Genomic DNA, 20,295 nt, shown 5'->3' with positions numbered 1-20,295 from the left:
TAATAACACCCCTATGCTATGTAGTTTACATATAAACACAGCACTTGGCAGGATCACTAGAGCAACAATATATATGCAAAACCTTTTTCAGCCCCCATCAGATAAATCATGTGTGCGGCTGAGTAAAAATTAAATTGGATTTACATGAATAAAACGCATTAAATAGCTTTTTGTTGTTTCAATGATTGGCTGGCAGTTGCCAAATTTAGCAAAATGATTGGGAACCAGTTTCACATTTTGGCCTTTACAATAAATGCATAACTTCTGCTCTGGGAACAATTTGACTGCAGTCTGTCTGGTCAGTGGTGTCCCACTAAAAGCATGTAAGTGGCAGTTATGCATTTGTTTGTCAAGCAAATTCCTGAAGAAGAAAACCTCAGCATTTTGTGGACCCTAAATGCTAATGCTAAAAACAAGGCTGAGCAGGTAATCGCTACTCATTCCTCCATGTTCTGTAGACTGCATAACACGCAAGAAACATGACTTAAAATGTGTTTGTTTCCTAACAAGTTAATGCTAACGTACAATTAGACACGCTCATTGACAGGCTAAACAAAATTAACATGGCCTATCGCAGGGTACATGCATAAACAATGATTCACTCTCACATTCATGCCTACGGACAATTTACAAACCTAAAATGTGTATTTTTGGAATGCGGGAGGTAACTGGAGTACCTAGAGAAAACACACATGCACAGGGACAACATGCACATCCAAACGAAGGTTTGAAGATGCACACGGTGTAAAATCAGAGGTTATAGTTGGTAGTCAGGTCAAAAGTATTAGGGTAGTTTACACAGGCTTGAACAAGAAATACCTAAATTAACTTAAAATACCTTTCTCTTCAACTTTCTCTACTTACTTTTGTCGAGTTTCAACTCCGTTTAGCTGCATTAACAGCTGTCGCACTCCTGAGGGGCGATTTAGATTTGTTTTTAGTTTTTTTTAAAGCATAGAAGAACAATTTTTAATAACAAGTTTTTTTTCAAACTTATGGGCAATAGTTTGTAGATAATAAACTATGTACAGTATATATACTTTCATACAATACATATATTTTTCATGTAAAAATGTTTTCAAGAAAAAACATGTATATATTAGGGTTGCAACTAACGATTAATTTGATAATCGATTAATCTGTCGATTATTACTTCAATTAATCGATTAGTAATCGGATAAAAGAGACAAACTACATTTCTATCCTTTCCAGTATTTTATTGGGAAAAAAAACAGCATACTGGCACCATGTTCTGGACATTGGTGGTGCAGCATACACCAATAATAAAACAGAAATGTAACTCATCAGAACTGAATCAGATATTGTACACGTTTCTGTTGTGAATAATAAAGGATTCATTTTAGGCTGCCTCTGAATAATAGCATGAAATAGTCCAGCACCTTCATAACGTTTAGTTATAATAAAGCGTCACTCAAATCTAAATATATTTATATAGCTTTATCGGGCCCGGCCGGCTACATTGATCCATTATGAAACAAACCTGAGATATTTCTGTCCGTTACTTTTATTTCGAAATTGGTAACCGTGCGTTTTCTCTCTCAAAACGGAGTCAAATGTGCCGGAGACACATTATCAGCTCCGCGTTGCAACAAAGGCATAATGTTAACGTTACTCACAAAAAAGCTGAACTCATGAATGCCTGTTGCCACTATGGACTTAAAAAGTTACGTACCGTGAGTTCTTCCCTTCATCCATGGCTCCAACATGTTTCCTTTCCAGGTGCTCCTGAAGCAATGTTGTACTTCCGTGCCATTTTGCAGGAAACGGTCTTCTTTGAAGTCTTTAAAGGCCTACTGAAATGAATTTTTTTTATTTAAACGGGGATAGCAGATCTATTCTATGTGTCATACTTGATCATTTCGCGATATTGCCATATTTTTGCTGAAAGGATTTAGTATGGAACAACGACGATAAAGATTGCAACTTTTGGTATCTGATAAAAAAAAGGCTTGCCCCTACCGGAAGTAGCGTGACGTAGTCAGTTGAACATATACGCAAAGTTCCCTATTGTTTACAATGATGGCCGCATGAAGTGAGAGAGATTCGGACCGAGAAAGCGACAATTTCCCCATTAATTTGAGCGAGGATGAAAGATTTGTGGATGAGTAAAGTGCAAGTGAAGGACTAGTGGGGAGTTGAAGCTATTCAGATAGGGAAGATGCTGTGAGAGCCGGGGGTGACCTGATATTCAGCTGGGAATGACTACAACAGTAAATAAACACAAGACATATATATACTCTATTAGCCACAACACAACCAGGCTTATATTTAATATGCCACAAATTAATCCTGCATAAAAACACTTGCGTGTTTGTTACGCTAGCTCCTAGCTCCTCTGCTAGCTCCTAGCTCCATAGAACACGCCAATACAATTCAAACACCTGATCAACACACACAATCACTCAGCCCAAAAGACCGTTCACCTAACCCAAGGTTCATAAAGCTTATATATTTTTAAAAAGTTACGTACGTGACGCGCACATACGGTCAAGCTATCAAATGTTTAGCAGCCAAGGCTGCATACTCACGGTACCTGATATTCAGCTGGGAATGACTACAACAGTAAATAAACACAAGACATATATATACTCTATTAGCCACAACACAACCAGGCTTATATTTAATATGCCACAAATTAATCCTGCATAAAAACACCTGCGTGTTTGTTATGCTAGCTCCTAGCTCCTATGCTAGCTCCTAGCTCCATAGAACACGCCAATACAATTCAAACACCTGATCAACACACACAATCACTCAGCCCAAAAGACCGTTCACCTAACCCAAGGTTCATAAAGCTTATATATTTTAGAAAAGTTACGTACATACGCAAAAAAAAGTTGCGCACATACGGTCAAGCGATCAAATGTTTAGAAGCCAAAGCTGCATACTCACAGTAGCACGTCTGCGTCTTTGTCATCCAAATCAAAGTAATCCTGGTAAGAGTCTGTGTTGTCCCAGCTCTCTACAGGCGTCTGTGTATCGAAGTCAAAAGTCCTCCTGGTTAGAGTCTCTGTTATCCGAGTTCTTCCATCTTGACTGCATCTTTCGGGAATGTAAACAAAGAAGCGCCGGCTGTGTACTGTTGTTGCTGACTACGTTCGAAAAATACGTCCATTTCGCACCGACAACTTTCTTCTTTGCTTGCTCAGCTTCCTTCTCCATAATGCAATGAACATGATTGCAACAGATTCACGAACACAGATGTCCAGAATACTGTGGAATTATGAAATGAAAACAGAGCTTTTTCGTATTGGCTTCAATGTGGAAGGCATACCCGTGTTCCCCGGGCTACGTCACGCGCATACGTCATCCTCAGAGGCGTTTCGAACCGGAAGTTTTGCTGCAAATTTAAAATGTCACTTTATAAGTTAACCCGGCCGTATTGGCATGTGTTATAATGTTAAGATTTCATCATTGATATATAAACTATCAGACTGCGTGGTCGGTAGTAGTGGGTTTCAGTAGGCCTTTAAAGTAAAGTGTTCCTACACTTTTGACGAATTAGGTTGTACACTTTTCTCCCTTGAAGCAATAACCTCAAAATGTTTTTCCGCTGAACTATCCGTACTGTTTTCCTGCGCCATTTTTCGAATGTTTCCAGCAAAGGAGACGGCGTCGTCACGTGAGCTGCACATGACACATCACTGGCTAGCTTACCTCCACCTTATGAGACGTAGCCTCAGCGCCACCATGGCGCTGTTTTGTACTGTTTTTGTACTTATTTTGATTATTGTTTCTCAGCTGTTTGTAAATGTTGCAGTTTATAAATAAAGGTTTATAAAACAAAACAAAACAAAAAAAAGCCTCTGTGCATACGCATAGCATAGTTCCAACGAATCGATGACTAAATTAATCGCCAACTATTTTTATAATCGATTTTAATCGATTTAATCGATTAGTTGTTGCAGCCCTAATATATATATATATATATATATATATATATTGAAGGTGTGGCGGCATTTATCTTGCGGTGGCGGTGCGCCACTTTCATTTACATGTAGGGGAAACCCTGATATCTATCTATATATATATATATATATATATATATATATATATATATATATATATATATATATATATATATATATATATATATATATATATATATATACTACCGTTCAAAAGTTTGGGGTCACATTGAAATGTCCTTATTTTTTAAGGAAAAGCACTGTACTTTTCAATGAAGATAATTTTAAACTAGTCTTAACTTTAAAGAAATACACTCTATATATTGCTAATGTGGTAAATGACTATTCTAGCTGCAAATGTCTGGTTTTTGGTGCAATATCTACATAGGTGTATAGAGGCCCATTTCCAGCAACTATCACTCCAGTGTTCTAATGGTACAATGTGTTTGCTCAGAAGGCTAATTGATGATTAGAAAACCCTTGTGCAATCATGTTCACACATCTGAAAACAGTTTAGCTCGTTACAGAAGCTACAAAACTGAACTTCCTTTGAGCAGATTGAGTTTCTGGAGCATCACATTTGTGGGATCAATTAAACGCTCAAAATGGCCAGAAAAAGAGAACTTTCATCTGAAACTCGACAGTCTATTCTTGTTCTTAGAAATGAAGGCTATTCCACAAAATTGTTTGGGTGACCCCAAACTTTTGAACAGTAGTGTATATGTGTATATATATATATATATATATATATATATATATATATATATATATATATATATATATATATGTATGTATGTGTGTGTGTGTGTGTGTGTGTGTGTGTGTGTGTGTGTATGTATGTATGTATGTATGTGTATGTATGTATGTATGTATGTGTGTATATATATATATATATATATATATATATATATATATATATATATATATATATATATATATATATATAATATATAATAAACATCGCCAAGCCCCAGGGTTGATGAAACTACCAGTTTATCAAACCATGTACTACACTCTGCTTTATGGTTTTATTCTCATTTTTGTATCACGCATAAAACATTTCTGAAGACAGCTGGTGGGATACATTGTGGGTGTTACCACACCAACTGTACATATTAATATTGCAAACCATGTGAAAATAACTTTTTTGTCTTCAACAGAAAATTATTGAGGGATTTCTAAAACCTTGGTGACCTTTTGAGCCATAAGGAATTCCACAAGTTTTACCTAAAAGTCCCGGGATTGTATGCAGCTTCAATGCTCAAGCATGTGGCCCATGGATGCCACAGTCCAGTTTCGTCAAAGGATTTTTAATTCTGAAAGAAACATTTGAAAAGTGCTCAAGTTTTCAAGCAAAGACAAAGATAAATGTGTGGTCCTGCACAGGGATGTTTGCTTTAAAGCCTCCTCAGCTGTCCAGTCCCTTTTTTTCCTGAATAAGTAACCTGACGAGAAAGTCCCATGAGCAACTCTGCAGGACGCCCGATAACGTCGACATGAGTAGTACTTTAGGCAAAGAAAAGGATTCAAAAGAAAAGGACCCTAAAAGTGGTTCGGGAGGCAAAGAAAGGGAAAAGGAGGCCAAAGCTCTGGCAGGCCTCGTCAAGGATGGGGGCAAAGAAACAAAGACCAAAGGGAAAGAAGCCAAAGAAGGTAAAAAGGACACCAGCAGCTCAGCACCGGGTGTTGCCTTCTCTGTTGACAATACGATAAAGCGACCAAACCCAGCACCAGGTACACGCAAGAAGTCTAGCAATGCTGAGGTGATTAAGGAGCTTAACAAGTGCCGGGAGGAAAATTCCATGAGATTGGATCTATCTAAACGCTCTATTCACATGCTGCCCACCTCCGTTAAGGAGCTGACGCAGCTGGCTGAACTCTACCTATACAGCAACAAGCTGCAGAGCCTACCACCTGAAGTGGGATGCCTCTCAGGCCTGGTCACTTTAGCCCTGAGCGAGAACTCTTTAACCAGCTTGCCTGACTCACTAGACTCCCTTAAGAAGCTTCAAATGCTCGATCTTCGGCACAACAAGCTGAGAGAGATCCCGCCAGTAGTCTACCGGCTGAAGTCTCTGAAAACGCTCTACCTACGCTTCAACCGCATCACAACGGTGGAGAAGGACATCCGAAATCTTTCCAAGCTCACAACGCTCAGCATCCGGGAAAACAAGTTCAAGCAGCTTCCCGCAGAGATAGGTAGGTCCAACAAATCATGCAAGCATTGAATTAGTCAGAACCGTAGTTAGGTAAAATGATGCATTTTATTACAAATACAATTTGAAGAGCTTTTCTTTGTATTTTTTTGCAGGGGAACTCTGCAACCTCAGTACTCTGGATGTTGCCCATAATCAGTTGGAGCACTTACCGAAGGAGATTGGGAATTGCACACAGATAACCAACCTAGATTTGCAGCACAATGAGCTCTTAGACCTCCCAGAGACCATAGGTATGCCGAGTGTAGTAACTAACTATTTTTACCTCAATGACAGCTTTACATTATTTGCCCGTGTTATTAAACGCAAATGTGCAACTTGTTTCCTCTTTTTGTTTCAGGAAATTTTGCCAGCATAAACCGCTTAGGTCTGAGATACAACAGATTGTCAGCTATCCCCAGATCGTTAGCCAAATGTCGAGAACTGGAAGAGCTAAATCTCGAAAACAATAACATATCAGTGTTACCGGAGGTACGTACAACCTTTAACTTGTTCAACATCTGAAATACACAGCGTAGGCAATCATGTTCCTAACTATATTATCAGAAAACTTGCTGTGTTAAAATGCTTTTAAAGGAGTCCTATTATGCAAACCAACTTGCCTTACCTATTAGAACCTGTTTCTGTGTATTTGACATCTGCAGAAAATTGGAAATCAAACCATGCAGGCATAGCAGAGATATTTATAAGACAGTCTTTCCTTACTTCATACTTCCTCCAACTGAGTCGTTTGGAATTTGCCCAACTTGGGAGATTTTTCCAATTGTTGACGTCAGCGGATATCTTGATATAAGATTAAGTTTTACCTGAAGAGCTTTGCGCAAGTCCGCCATTCTAGTCCAACGTTGTAGTCAACAAGTTCCTTATTTATCTCTATCAGTTTGTTGTGGGGCAGACTGGCTCGTACATACACATGCAAGCTACAATCCTCCAGTGTTGCCATTTCTAATACAAAGTGCCGTATAGTTTGAACTTATATCTGTCACAAGATTACAAACTACAACATGGCTAATGGGGAGAAGACACAGTCAAAGTGGAGGTACATAAATAGACCGCCCACAAAACGGTGCATCCTGAAAAGATGGTCAGAAAGCAGCTTGAAAACAATCTGTAAAATATAATGCATTACTGTATTTTTCAGACTATAGGCGCACCCACAAAAAACTATAGTTTCCATGTATTGGCTGCACCGGACTATAAGCCGCAGATATATACTGTATGTTGCAAAATAAATTTCTTCACACAGAAAGGTTTTGTTAATGTTTATTTACATACCTTAATTGTTTCCAAACGATACCTGTAACTCGTCAGTAAAACAGGTGATCGGACAAAACCAAAGTCATGCTGCGGAAGCTTGCTCTCTAATCAGCAAAACAGACTCAACAAGTCCACGGTGACAACTGGGTGAATTTACAAGGAATTTGTGAAACTGCTGTTGTAAGTTAATAATACTAATACAGACCATCGTAAACGTGTTAGCATATTAGCTAAGACTAACGACGCTGGCTTCATTACGAATGCAATAGTACATACAAATATGCATGAAAACAAATACAGACATCACACATGAGACAGTTTAGTAAGTATAAACAGTTTAAGTTATTTTGTAAAACTTACAAACGTTTTGAATCAAGAATCGATTCTGAATCGAATCGTGTGGTGCCCAAATATTCACAGCCCTGATATTATGTAGATAACAAGGACGTTTTTTCAATTTAAATTAAAAAAACATAGTATGACCCCTTTGAGCATCTTTCAAAGGACATCAAGTCTATAAAAACATTTTTGTTTAATTATATTTGAGTTTTGTTGTGCCTCTGCTTGATATTAAACAGGGCCTCCTGTCGAGTTTGGTCAAACTGACTAGCCTGACGCTAGCAAGGAACTGCTTCCAGTCATACCCAGTGGGCGGACCCTCCCAGTTTTCGACCATCTACTCGCTCAACATGGAGCACAACCGTATCAACAAGATCCCATTTGGAATCTTCTTTAAAGCCAACGTTTTAAGCAAGCTTAACATGAAGGTATATTTGCATGTTTTGTGCATGTGTCAGCCTGATATAATTGCAATTTGTACTGTCAAATACTGTAGATATATACAGTACTAGTACCTACTCATAACCTTGTCTGCTGTCTTGAAGCTCAGAGGTTTTTCCACTATGGAAACTTAAATGTGTAGGCTAGATGTTATGGTCTGTGGACACTTCAACTTTCCTATAGAGTATGACTTTGAATGTATTAAAAAAACAAATTCATAAAAATTATTTTGATTTAAGTCAAGTTCCGTGAAATGTGAATATGGGGCTAAGTCTCCTGTCTTGTTTCTTTAGGTTTTTGTGAGGCTTGGCTGCAAATTAAACTTGAGTTGCTGTGCTGCCATCCATCATAAAAATGTATCTGCTTAACAGTTAATTAAAACAAGGCCAAAAGAAAAGTATAGATTATATGCCTTTTCTTCTGGTTCCTTCGCATAGAGCAGGGGTCGGCAACCCGCGGCTCTGGAGCCGCATGCGGCTCTTTAGCGCCGCCCTAGTGGCTCTCTGGAGCTTTTCAAAAAATGTATGAAAAATGGAAAAAGATGAGCGGAAAAAAAAATATTTTTTGTTTTAGTATGGTTTGTGTAGGAGGACAAACATGACACAAACCTCCCTAATTGTTATTAATCACACTGCTTATATTAAACATGCTTCACTGATTCGAGTATTTGGCGAGCGCCGTTTTGTCCTACTAATTTTGGCGGTCCTTGAACTCACCTTAGTTTGTTTACATATATAACTTTCTCCGACTTTCTAGGACGTGTTTTATGCCACTTCTTTTTCTGTCTCATTCTGTCCACCACACTTTTAACGTTGTGAGTGAGTGCACAAAGGTGAGTTTTGTTGATGTTATTGACTTGTGTGGAGTGCTAATCAGACATATTTGGTCACTGCATGACTGCAAGCTAATCGATGCTAACATGCTATTTAGGCTAGCTATATGTACATATTGCATCATTATGCCTCATTTGTAGCTATATTTGAGCTCATTTAGTTTCCTTTAAGTCCTCTTAATTCAATTTATATCTCATGACACATGTAATATGGCTTTTAATTTTTTGCGGCTCCAGACAGATTTGTTTTTGTATTTTTGGTCCAATATGGCTCTTTCAACATTTTGGGTTGCCGACCCCTGGCATAGAGGAAGGATGAGGAGTTTCTCATTAGCAAAGTAATCGTGAACTCTTAAATGTTGCCCATGTAAATGCTATTCCTGTTATTTACAGTAATTGTTCAGTTTTTATTATGTTTGAACAGTAATTTTACTGAAGTCTTTATTGGTATTGACATTGTTTACTTGCAGATTATTTACGCCGTTTGGATTCAGGTCTTGTCAGAATATTTTCTGATGCCAGCTAACACAGTAACCAAAGTGCACTGGTGTGCTCAGCTGCTTGAACAGTGTACTCGTAATGGCTGTAATTGTCATTCAATGGTAGAAAATGAATGAATGAATGGATGGATTGATGTAATTGTCTCACATTTAAATAATAATCCTGACTTTTGTCTTCATCAGGACAACCAGTTAACTTCTCTGCCATTGGACTTTGGCACATGGAACAACATGGTGGAGCTTAACCTAGCTACCAATCAGCTGACTAAGATCCCAGAGGATATTTGCGGCCTGGTGTCTCTGGAGGTAAGCCACAAATGCAGCTCATATAAGCTCCATATGAGTACCATGTAATGTATGTAACAGCCATTGAAAAGTAACCCTTTCATATTGGTTGAGTATTGTAAAAAGGTTACAATAGGTAATATCAAGCCAAAGTTAAACCGGACCAATAATCAAATACCATGGTACCTTGGTTTTCGTTCCGGTCACCCGATATTATTACCACAAAACATTTTATACAGAATGATGGAAGTTATATGTGCAGAAAACAATGCCAAATATGTATGAACCATGGTTACCATGCACCCTGGAAACCCTGAGAAATGACTGACCTAATTTTGCGTAATTGAAAACACATTGGGAATGAAAAAAAAGGTCAAATGTCTTGGAAATGGTCACGTGATCCTGACAAATGATTTATCCTCCCCTGCATTTTGAGTGAATGCAAACAGTTAGGCTCGTCTATACTTACCTTATCTTCTAGCAACATGAAGGCACATCACTTCTCACCCCACGCAACGCTACCAGCCAATCAAATGTGCATTTGCAAACTGAGATGAAACAAAGATTATACTGATTTCAGTGACTTACTAAAAATATACAAAGACTTTTTAGAGGAAATATAAAAAAGAATGTTGTGGTATGAGAGAAGAGAAAGTTGAGTTGGGAATTACCCCAGTTTGTCATATTTATTTTTTGTATATTAGTTCTTCTATCCATGGACAACACATCAAACGCCTGAGTAACACTGATCACTGCCTTGTAGTTAGAGTGTCCGCCCTGAGATCGGTAGGCCATGAGTTCAAACCCCGGCCCAGTCATACAAAAGACTATAAAAATGGGACCCATTACCTCCCTGCTTGGCACTCAGCATCAAGGGTTGAAATTGGGGGTTAAATCACCAAAATGATTACCGAGCACAGCTCACTGCTCCCCTCACCTCTCACGGGGGGAACAAGGGGATGGGTCAAATGCAGAGGTTCGTTTTACTACACCTAGTGTGCGTGTGTGTGTGTGTGACAATCAGTGGTACTTTAACTTTAACGTTAATAAACATAAAACCAATGTGGATACAATCAAGTTAAGAAAAGAACACTTTCAAAGCAACATCTGTATGTGACGTGATAACTTGTCTCTGTAGCGGCTGAAAACATCCTAGAAATGTCCTGAAATTTTTTTTCAGGGAACAGTAGGAGCCCTGATAAATGATCATTTAACATCAATTTAAGTTTTATTGAAAACCATTTTTGGAAATCATAGCGATGAGCTATGAGCTTGAATTCAATGTTGTTTCTCACCTTCTTTATCATAGTACAGACACTTGCAACATTTTCAGTCATACTTATTAAAAAAACAGGGACTGAGTCACCAATGTGTGTGAATAGTGGGTTACTAGATTCCGTGGAATGATATGTGGGCAATGTTCCCCGCAATGTTTGGCCGTACAATACCCAAACTTGTCTACGAAAACAAGGGCAACATTTTGTCAAACTGAATCAAACAAAAAGTGGGAGTTACCAAAATGAGTTACTATTGTACAGTATACATCATGTCAACATTTTGATTTCATGTGCAAAACAGTAGTGATGCTTGTGACCAATTTCACGATCACTCTCTTTTTTTCTTCACAGGTGTTAATATTGTCCAATAATCTTCTGAAGAAGTTACCACATGGTATTGGCAATCTAAGAAAGCTTCGAGAACTTGACTTGGAGGAAAACAAGTTGGAATCACTCCCCAACGAAATTGCTTATCTCAAAGAATTACAGGCAAGTTTGGCTAATGTAGTTCTTTATTGCATGGCATTCAAAGACTAAAAAACAAGTTTAAAGGCCTACTGAAATGAATTTTTTTTATTTAAACGGGGATAGCAGATCTATTCTATGTGTCATACTTGATCATTTCGCGATATTGCCATATTTTTGCTGAAAGGATTTAGTATAGAACAACGACGATAAAGATTGCAACTTTGGGTATCTGATAAAAAAAAGGCTTGCCCCTACCGGAAGTAGCGTGACGTAGTCAGTTGAACATATACGCAAGGTTCCCTATTGTTTACAATGATGGCCGCATGAAGTGAGAGAGATTCGGACCGAGAAAGCGACAATTTCCCCATTAATTTGAGCGAGGATGAAAGATTTGTGGATGAGTAAAGTGCAAGTGAAGGACTAGTGGGGAGTTGAAGCTATTCAGATAGGGAAGATGCTGTGAGAGCCGGGGGTGACCTGATATTCAGCTGGGAATGACTACAACAGTAAATAAACACAAGACATATATATACTCTATTAGCCACAACACAACCAGGCTTATATTTAATATGCCACAAATTAATCCTGCATAAAAACACCTGCGTGTTTGTTATGCTAGCTCCTAGCTCCTCTGCTAGCTCCTAGCTCCATAGAACACGCCAATACAATTCAAACACCTGATCAACACACACAATCACTCAGCCCAAAAGACCGTTTACCTAACCCAAGGTTCACAAAGCTTATATATTTTTAAAAAGTTACGTACGTGACGCGCACATACGGTCAAGTTATCGAATGTTTAGCAGCCAAGGCTGCATACTCACGGTACCTGATATTCAGCTGGGAATGACTACAACAGTAAATAAACACAAGACATATATATACTCTATTAGCCACAACACAACCAGGCTTATATTTAATATGCCACAAATTAATCCTGCATAATAACACCTGCGTGTTTGTTATGCTAGCTCCTAGCTCCTCTGCTAGCTCCTAGCTCCATAGAACACGCCAATACAATTCAAACACCTGATCAACACACACAATCACTCAGCCCAACAGACCGTTCACCTAACCCAAGGTTCATAAAGCTTATATATTTTTAAAAAGTTACGTACGTGACGCGCACGTACGGTACGGTACGTGTTATGCTAGCTCCTAGCTCCTCTGCTAGCTCCTAGCTCCATAGAACACGCCAATACAATTCAAACACATGATCAACACACACAATCACTCAGCCCAAAAGACCGTTCACCTAACCCAAGGTTCATAAAGCTTATATATTTTAAAAAAGTTACGTACATACGCAAAAAAAAGCCAAAGCTGCATACTCACAGTAGCACGTCTGCGTCTTTGTCATCCAAATCAAAGTAATCCTGGTAAGAGTCTGTGTTGTCCCAGTTCTCTACAGGCGTCTGTGTATCCAAATCAAAAGTCCTCCTGGTTAGAGTCTCTGTTATCCGAGTTCTTCCATCTTGACTGCATCTTTCGGGAATGTAAACAAAGAAGCGCCGGCTGTGTACTGTTGTGGCTGACTACGTTCGAAAAATACGTCCATTTCGCACCGACAACTTTCTTCTTTGCTTGCTCGGCTTCCTTCTCCATAATGCAATGAACATGATTGAAACAGATTCACGAACACAGATGTCCAGAATACTGTGGAATTATGAAATGAAAACAGAGCTTTTTCGTATCGGCTTCAATGTGGAAGGCATACCCGTGTTCGCCGGGCTACGTCACACGCATACGTCATCCTCAGAGGCGTTTCGAACCGGAAGTTTAGCGGCAAATTTAAAATGTCACTTTATAAGTTAACCCGGCCGTATTGGCATGTGTTATAATGTTAAGATTTCATCATTGATATATAAACTATCAGACTGCGTGGTCGGTAGTAATGGGTTTCAGTAGGCCTTTAAGTTAGTGGGAAGTTGAAGTGCAAAGGGGAATTTAGAAGGACTTAGTAGCCACAGTAAAAATCTACAGCCACCAGACCTTTGATAAATGTTGGTATCAGTGTAGTTTTCTAACCTTACGTTTATATTTTACTGAGGGTTTCCAAAGCAATACTCGCAAAATTATTAGTTAAAGGGAAACTGACTTTTTTGGAATTTTGCCTATCGCTCACAATCATTATGAAAGACATTTAGAATGCATTTTCAATGCATTCTAAATATTAAACCAATGCGATCAAAAGTCAGCTTACAATGGAACCTATGGGAGCCGCTCTATTCTGCCTATAAAGCCCTTAAAACATCCAAACACCTCCATTAAAGTTTTATATACACCATGTTAGTATTTAAAACACAGACATTTATAATACAATTTAATATTGTCGTCTTTTGATCACTTTAAGCATACGCGGCACATTAATTTAAAACGCATCACCCACTTTTTTTAACATCACCGATTACTGCTCACTGCAGACTTCATGAGAGCCAACAAACCTAATAAAACATAATTTACTGTACATCTGCTATCATTAGGATGCCGACTGTTAGGTTGTTTATATATTCCCATTTAGATGAAGAATGACTCCCCAAAGAAAAAGGGGTCAAAGTTTACCAACTTGTCAAAATACGTCCTCGTTCTTCTACTGTCAACGTGAGAGGCATGCTTTATGATCTACAATAAAGTTTGACGGGCAAGGAAACCTGGAAGCAGCTGATCAATCGATCATGTCAACATTGGCACGCAAGCTTGTGATCACGCCGCCTCTATATAATAACAATATCACTAATACTTGGTTAATATTCAAGTCACGAGATGTAAGTGGGGTATTGTTGGCGGTTTTTGTGTGTTTCTTTAGGTTTTTTTGGGCTGAATAGAGGACCTTCCATTAGCACTGCTGTAAGCGGAATGCATTAAAAAAATGCGTCTGTCGTCGTGTCTTTTATTATGATTGTGAATGATAGGCAAAATAAATAAAAAAAAGTGCAGTTCCCCTTTAAAGATTGGGCTGTTTGCCACCTTTTATTAAGATTAAGATTAAAGTACCAATGATTGTCACACACACACTAGATGTGGTGAAATTTGTCCTCTGCATTTGACCCATCCCCTTGGGGAGCAGTGGGCAGCAGCGGCGCCGCGCCCGGGAATCATTTTGGTGATTTAACCCCCAACTCCAACCCTTTGATGCTGAGTGCCAAGCAGGGAGGTAATGGGTCCCATTTTTATATGCGGATGTCTAGAGGGTAATAACTTTTCAAACATTTTACCTACCCTCTTTTAGCACATGGTGATGTAGGCTATGTCCCTACGTAACACGTACGCACACTCTGTGTGTGGTTAGCTGTACATATCGATTAAGCAAAAATGAAACCACTAATGGTAACATAAGCTAGTTAGTGGTGTTCTTGTTATATTTTTTGGTTGAGAAAGTTGCAAACAGCCCCTTTAACTGATGCATGACTTGTAATTAGTAACTGTCTTGCCCTCTGATTTTCATTAGAAATTGGTGTTAACAAATAATCAGCTGACAACATTACCAAGAGGAATTGGCCACCTCACCAACCTGACTCATCTGGGTTTGGGGGAGAACCTGCTACAACATCTTCCTGAGGAGATTGGTAAATACTTGTGTTAATTCCCTTCACACATCTACCTGTATCTCAAAAGTGCCATTTGTTCAGGAACAATAAATAAGGTGTGCACTTTAAAGTCCACTGCTCTGTATGGGTCAGAAGTTGATAAATGTTGCATTATAGTCAAGTAACATTTTAAAATCACTCTGGTCAGTTTTTTTAGGATCAGTGTGTGGAATTCCAAGTCATACATGAGATGATGCTCATAGCTGGTTATATCGCTAAATGTTTTTTTAGTGCTAGACTCCCTGCACCCTTGAACTAACTTTGTCTGTGGTACATAATCATGTCATTGTATATTTAATCATGCCATAGTTTCTTCATAAATATTTGGTGTTAACCAGCAGGGTTTAAGAGATTAACAGTCCACTATTTGTCCCACTTTTGACCCCTCCACTGCTTAATTGGTGTTGGCTAGGCTGGTTACTGCTGAAGTTGTGAGCTTAGCCACAGATTAACATGAGTGGAGGAGGGAGTCTAAAGTGGTAGTATTCAGACTGGGCGAGCATGCAATGACTTAAAAATACAATATGTGGGCAGGGTATAGGGGTGGGAGAAATGTACACATTTTAGATGTATTGCGATTTGGAGTAAGTACTGTACTACAGAACGTATCAAAATGCGGAACTAAGAAGCACAGTACGCGTCATCTTTGGGATACTTTTGAAAGCGGACATGCTGGACAGACAAAACAAACATAGCTGACTGCAGCAGCCGAATCTGCTGTGAGATCTGACCAACTTTGTCTAATTTAAAAGCAGACGTGTGGGCTTCTAGAATGTCCACGACAAAAGCAAACTTGACAAGAGCCATGTTTTATGTAAGCTGTGTCGTGCTAAAATAAAATACTTTTGACATAGAGGTCATCTAACACAGTGGTCCCCAACCACCGGGCCGCGACCCGGTACCGGTCCCTGGATCGATTGGTACCGGGCCGCACAAGAAATAAAGAAATCAATATTTTTTTTTACATTTTTTTTAAATTAAATCAACATAAAAAACACAAGATACACTTACAATTAGTGCACCAACCCAAAAAACCTCCCTCCCCCATTTACACTCATTCAAACTCATTTGCACAAAAGGGTTGTTTCTTTCATTATTAATATTTCTGGTTCCTACATTATATATCAATATAGATCAATACAGTCTCCAGGGATACAGTCCGTAAGCACACATGATTGTATTTCTTTATGACAAAAAAAACAAACTAAACCCCCCCCCCCGGTCCGTGGGACAAATTTTCAAGCGTTGACCGGTCGACAGCTACAAAAAGGTTGGGGACCACTGATCTAACCTATTAAACCTCACACAAATTGTGTACATTAACCCAGAAAAGTCTTTTTATTTTGCTGAAGACTGACTGTACCTTTGAACTGATGATACAGAATGAGTGTTATATTTACATATTTTGGTCAATGTTATATTGATTATTGTGTTGCACAAATTGTGCCTACGGAAGTTTTATTCTCAGACCATAAGCGGGGATACTACAGTATCCGTGTGCCTGGCTAAAATGTCTTTGGAGCCCTACACAGAAAATATTTTGGACATGGCACAATGAGGACTGACATCTCCAGGTATCTCTATGCACATATACGAAAGTGGAAACAGAAAGGATTTGATCATGCGTCTCAGTGCAGATTTTCCTACTTTCCTGTCTTTAAAATCACTACTTCCGGTTCCAATGTCGGAAAATGAAAACACATCCATTTTTGTCTGTTTTTCTGTTACAGTTGATATGTTCGTAAATATTTCTGTAGAAGTCAATCCTTGTTGTGCCATGTCTAAAATATTTTGTGTGTAGGGCTCCAATGACATTTTAGCCAGAGTCACAGGCACACGGGTACCGTAGTAATTATCCCTGCTTTTTAAACACAATCAGGATTCCTCAAAGGGCGCTCTATTCATGACAACATAAGGCTCGTAAGGGACATTATTGAATACAGGGATTTGATTACGGTCTGCTTTTCTTGGACTTTTATAAAGCGTTTGACTCACTGGAACAAACCTTTCTTTTTCAATTGCTGGAACACAATGGATTATTTATTAGGGGGAACTGCACTTTTTTGGGAATTTTGCCTATCGTTCACAATCTATATGAAAGACATGACACAGATGTCTTTTTTAATACCATCTAAATAGTAAATAAATGTGATCAAAAGTCCGCTTACAATGGATCATGTGGGAGCTGCACTATTCTGCCTATAAAGCGCTTAAAAAACATCCAAACACCTCCATTAAGGCTGTGTATACATGACGTAAGTATATATGAAATGTAGTAACAGGTAGCTTTATAACATTTAATATTTGCAAATTTTGCTCATTTTAAGCACACGTGGCGCATTAATTTTAAAAAATGCATCACAACGTTCGCTATTTTTTTACAGGGTCACTGATTATTACTCACTGCAGACTTCATGAAAGCCAACAAACATAATAAAACATCACTTACTGTACAAGGTCTGCTTTCATTAGGATGCCGACTGCTAGGATGTTCATATATTCCCGTTGAGATGAAGAATGAATCATAATCCTCTCAAAAAAAAAAATTGGGGTGGAACCAAGTCTCTTTTCGTGTCGTTTTCGCCATTTCCGCGTCTAAATTGACTGTCAAAGTGTACCAACTTGTCGGAATACGTCCTCATCCTTCTACTATCCAGGTAAGAGGTTTTGTGATGTAGATTAAAGTTTGACGAGCCAAAATGAAAAACACTTTTTTAAATGTTCTTTTTTGTACTTTGAAATTAAATTAGAATAAACCAGTTCTTTTTTGTTTTTCAATTTCTATTTATGAAAAGAAAATTCCAATACCAAAACATACACTAAGCAGGAATGTTTATAATAAACACACTAATTGTAATCGAAGACAAACCTCATCCTCAAATGTTGTAATTGTATTTATTACTACAAACATTTATTTTTAAGTGCAAAGAATTGTGTGGAAACATCCACTGTTTCAAGAAAATATCTGACAATTTAATTTTTAATAACGTAAATACCTTAAAAATAATTGTTTAGCTTCGATGGCTTAAAAAATGTTTCCTGGGTGATGGTTTGTCAAATAGCTTCTCATATTTCCCGCGGTGTTCTAAGTCCGCGCTCAGACCGGACGCTTTCCGTCCGCGGCGGTGCACTGTGGCCCGCTCCGTGTTGCTTTGGAAAGCTGGAGACGAAGGTAGCGCTTTTGTATTTTGAGGTTGTTTGCCCAATGTAAAGGGCTTTTACAAATAAAATCCATTATTATTATTATTACCTCAGCCAAAGAGGATATGTTTTTTGCCAGGGTTTGTTCGTCTGTTTGCAACATAACTCAAACGTTATGGGTGGAATTTGATGAAATGTTCAGTAAATGTCCATAAAAAATTATTCCTCTTATCTACACTGATCACACTTCTCCCGCATGCTTCCTCCTTTTCTCCCCTTTACTGCGTTCCATGCCCCCACCTTCTGGTCCGCGCTGCGCAAAGGATTATGGGAGATAGGGTATTTTTATACCGACCAACTCAAAAGTGTCAGAAAAAACTACACTCACGAGGTTTTCGTTTCATAGCGTGGCATTTGGGTGATGATTTGGAAACCTTAAAACCCCGGTATCTACAATACTGTTATCTACAATACTGTTACATCCCTCGTAATTAATCTGCATGTGTACATGATTAATGTGATAATTTCTTGTGATTAATCACATGAGGTAATGCGTTATTTTTGACAGCCCTACCGATGAGACAAAAAAAAATACAACCAGGGTTCAATAAGTACTTAAAAACGCAAAATAGTTTAAAAATCTCTTGGAATTGTATCTCTTCAATCAATACACAGCATAACACTCTCTCACTGGAAAGATTGCTTCTTTATATGAAGTAGTAAAACACCAGGCCATAAAGCTGTACAAAAGCATATTCTTGCTCGCCTCTCACAAGATTTTATTTGATTTAAACCGTAATAAAACAAATATGAACACAATTAGTGACAGTTAAAACCTACTGGAAATTCTCAGATATAAAAAATCCTTGAATTGTACCCTGGAAAAGCTGTTTCGACGTATGGTATTAAGAATATTTGATACATTTCAAGTAAAAAATAAAAACAAAACACTGCTATTTTCTTATTCCTGATAGTCCTTTATTGTCACTCTGTGGTCTGTTTGTGCCACATTTTAATGTTTATTCTAACACACAATGGTGTGCATCCTCAGGCACACTGGAGAACCTGGAGGAATTGTACCTCAATGACAACCCCAACCTGCACAGCCTCCCCTTCGAGCTGGCCCTGTGCAGCAAGCTGTCCATCATGAGCATCGAGAATTGTCCCCTCAGCCACCTGCCGCCCCAGATCGTGGCTGGGGGCCCCTCCTTCATCATCCAGTTCCTCAAGATGCAGGGACCCTACCGTGCCATGGTCTGAGGCCAGAGCCCCCCTCCAGCCCTCCGCTTGCTCTGCACCCTTATGCCTGCCTGCCCACCCCATTCCGTGTATCATACACTGTAAAGTCGTCGCCCCCCTCGCGATCAATGTCGGGGGAGGACACAGAAGAAGAGGTGGGTGGAGAAGAGACTCTTTCTCTGTCTTTGGGCGGACACAAGGAGAAGCAATGGAGACTCTACAATGTTCCACTTTAATACCCCCGCTCATCTTTTCATTCCGAATCGTACAGGAGAAACACATTTCCATCTTTTTGCCAAAACTGAAGATATATAAATACTGTATATATACACATGTGTATATATATATATATATATATATATATATATATATACATATATACACATGTGTATATATATGTCTATCTACATATATATACGTGCATATGTATGTATATATGTATACATATATATATATATATGTATGTATGTATGTATATATATATGTGTGTGTGTGTATATATATATATATATATATATATATATATATATATATATATATATATATATGTGTATGTATATATATATATATATATAACTGAGCTAAGTGGCGAGTCTTTTAATTATACAAAGCGTGCTCCCATTGCCAACGTATTTACAGTAATTACAAGCATCGACTACGTGAGCAAGGATATGCAAAAACAAAACACGTCTTTGGAACTTCACATTTACTGCTGCTGCCATAATTTAATGTGTCATTCTTTTTTGATATATATTTTATTTTTTACATTATCATTTCTCTCCGG

At 38.4% G+C, this 20,295-nt stretch overlaps 1 protein-coding gene across 2 annotated transcripts in view; it reads left to right on the top strand.

Moving 5' to 3' along the window:
- shoc2 (SHOC2 leucine rich repeat scaffold protein) overlaps window positions 1–19,857 on the top strand; it is a 41,958-nt gene extending 22,101 nt beyond the window's left edge. The window contains exons 2-9 of one of the 2 annotated variants that reach the window (XM_062033382.1): window positions 5,090–6,128; window positions 6,241–6,378; window positions 6,486–6,616; window positions 7,981–8,169; window positions 9,698–9,820; window positions 11,428–11,565; window positions 14,993–15,110; window positions 19,324–19,857. In XM_062033382.1, coding sequence (XP_061889366.1) covers window positions 5,426–6,128; window positions 6,241–6,378; window positions 6,486–6,616; window positions 7,981–8,169; window positions 9,698–9,820; window positions 11,428–11,565; window positions 14,993–15,110; window positions 19,324–19,532 — 1,749 coding nt within the window. In that variant the 5' untranslated portion in view covers window positions 5,090–5,425 and the 3' untranslated portion in view covers window positions 19,533–19,857. Of the gene's footprint in view, window positions 1–5,089; window positions 6,129–6,240; window positions 6,379–6,485; window positions 6,617–7,980; window positions 8,170–9,697; window positions 9,821–11,427; window positions 11,627–13,460; window positions 13,803–14,992; window positions 15,111–19,323 lie in introns of those variants that run through there. The other variant, XM_062033383.1, reaches the window with a different exon arrangement.
- The last annotated feature ends 438 nt before the right edge of the window (window positions 19,858–20,295 follow it).

This window comes from Entelurus aequoreus, linkage group LG22 (genome assembly GCF_033978785.1).
Source record: "Entelurus aequoreus isolate RoL-2023_Sb linkage group LG22, RoL_Eaeq_v1.1, whole genome shotgun sequence".
NCBI lineage: Eukaryota > Metazoa > Chordata > Actinopteri > Syngnathiformes > Syngnathidae > Entelurus > Entelurus aequoreus.
This window is presented reverse-complemented; position numbering and strand designations above follow the sequence as displayed.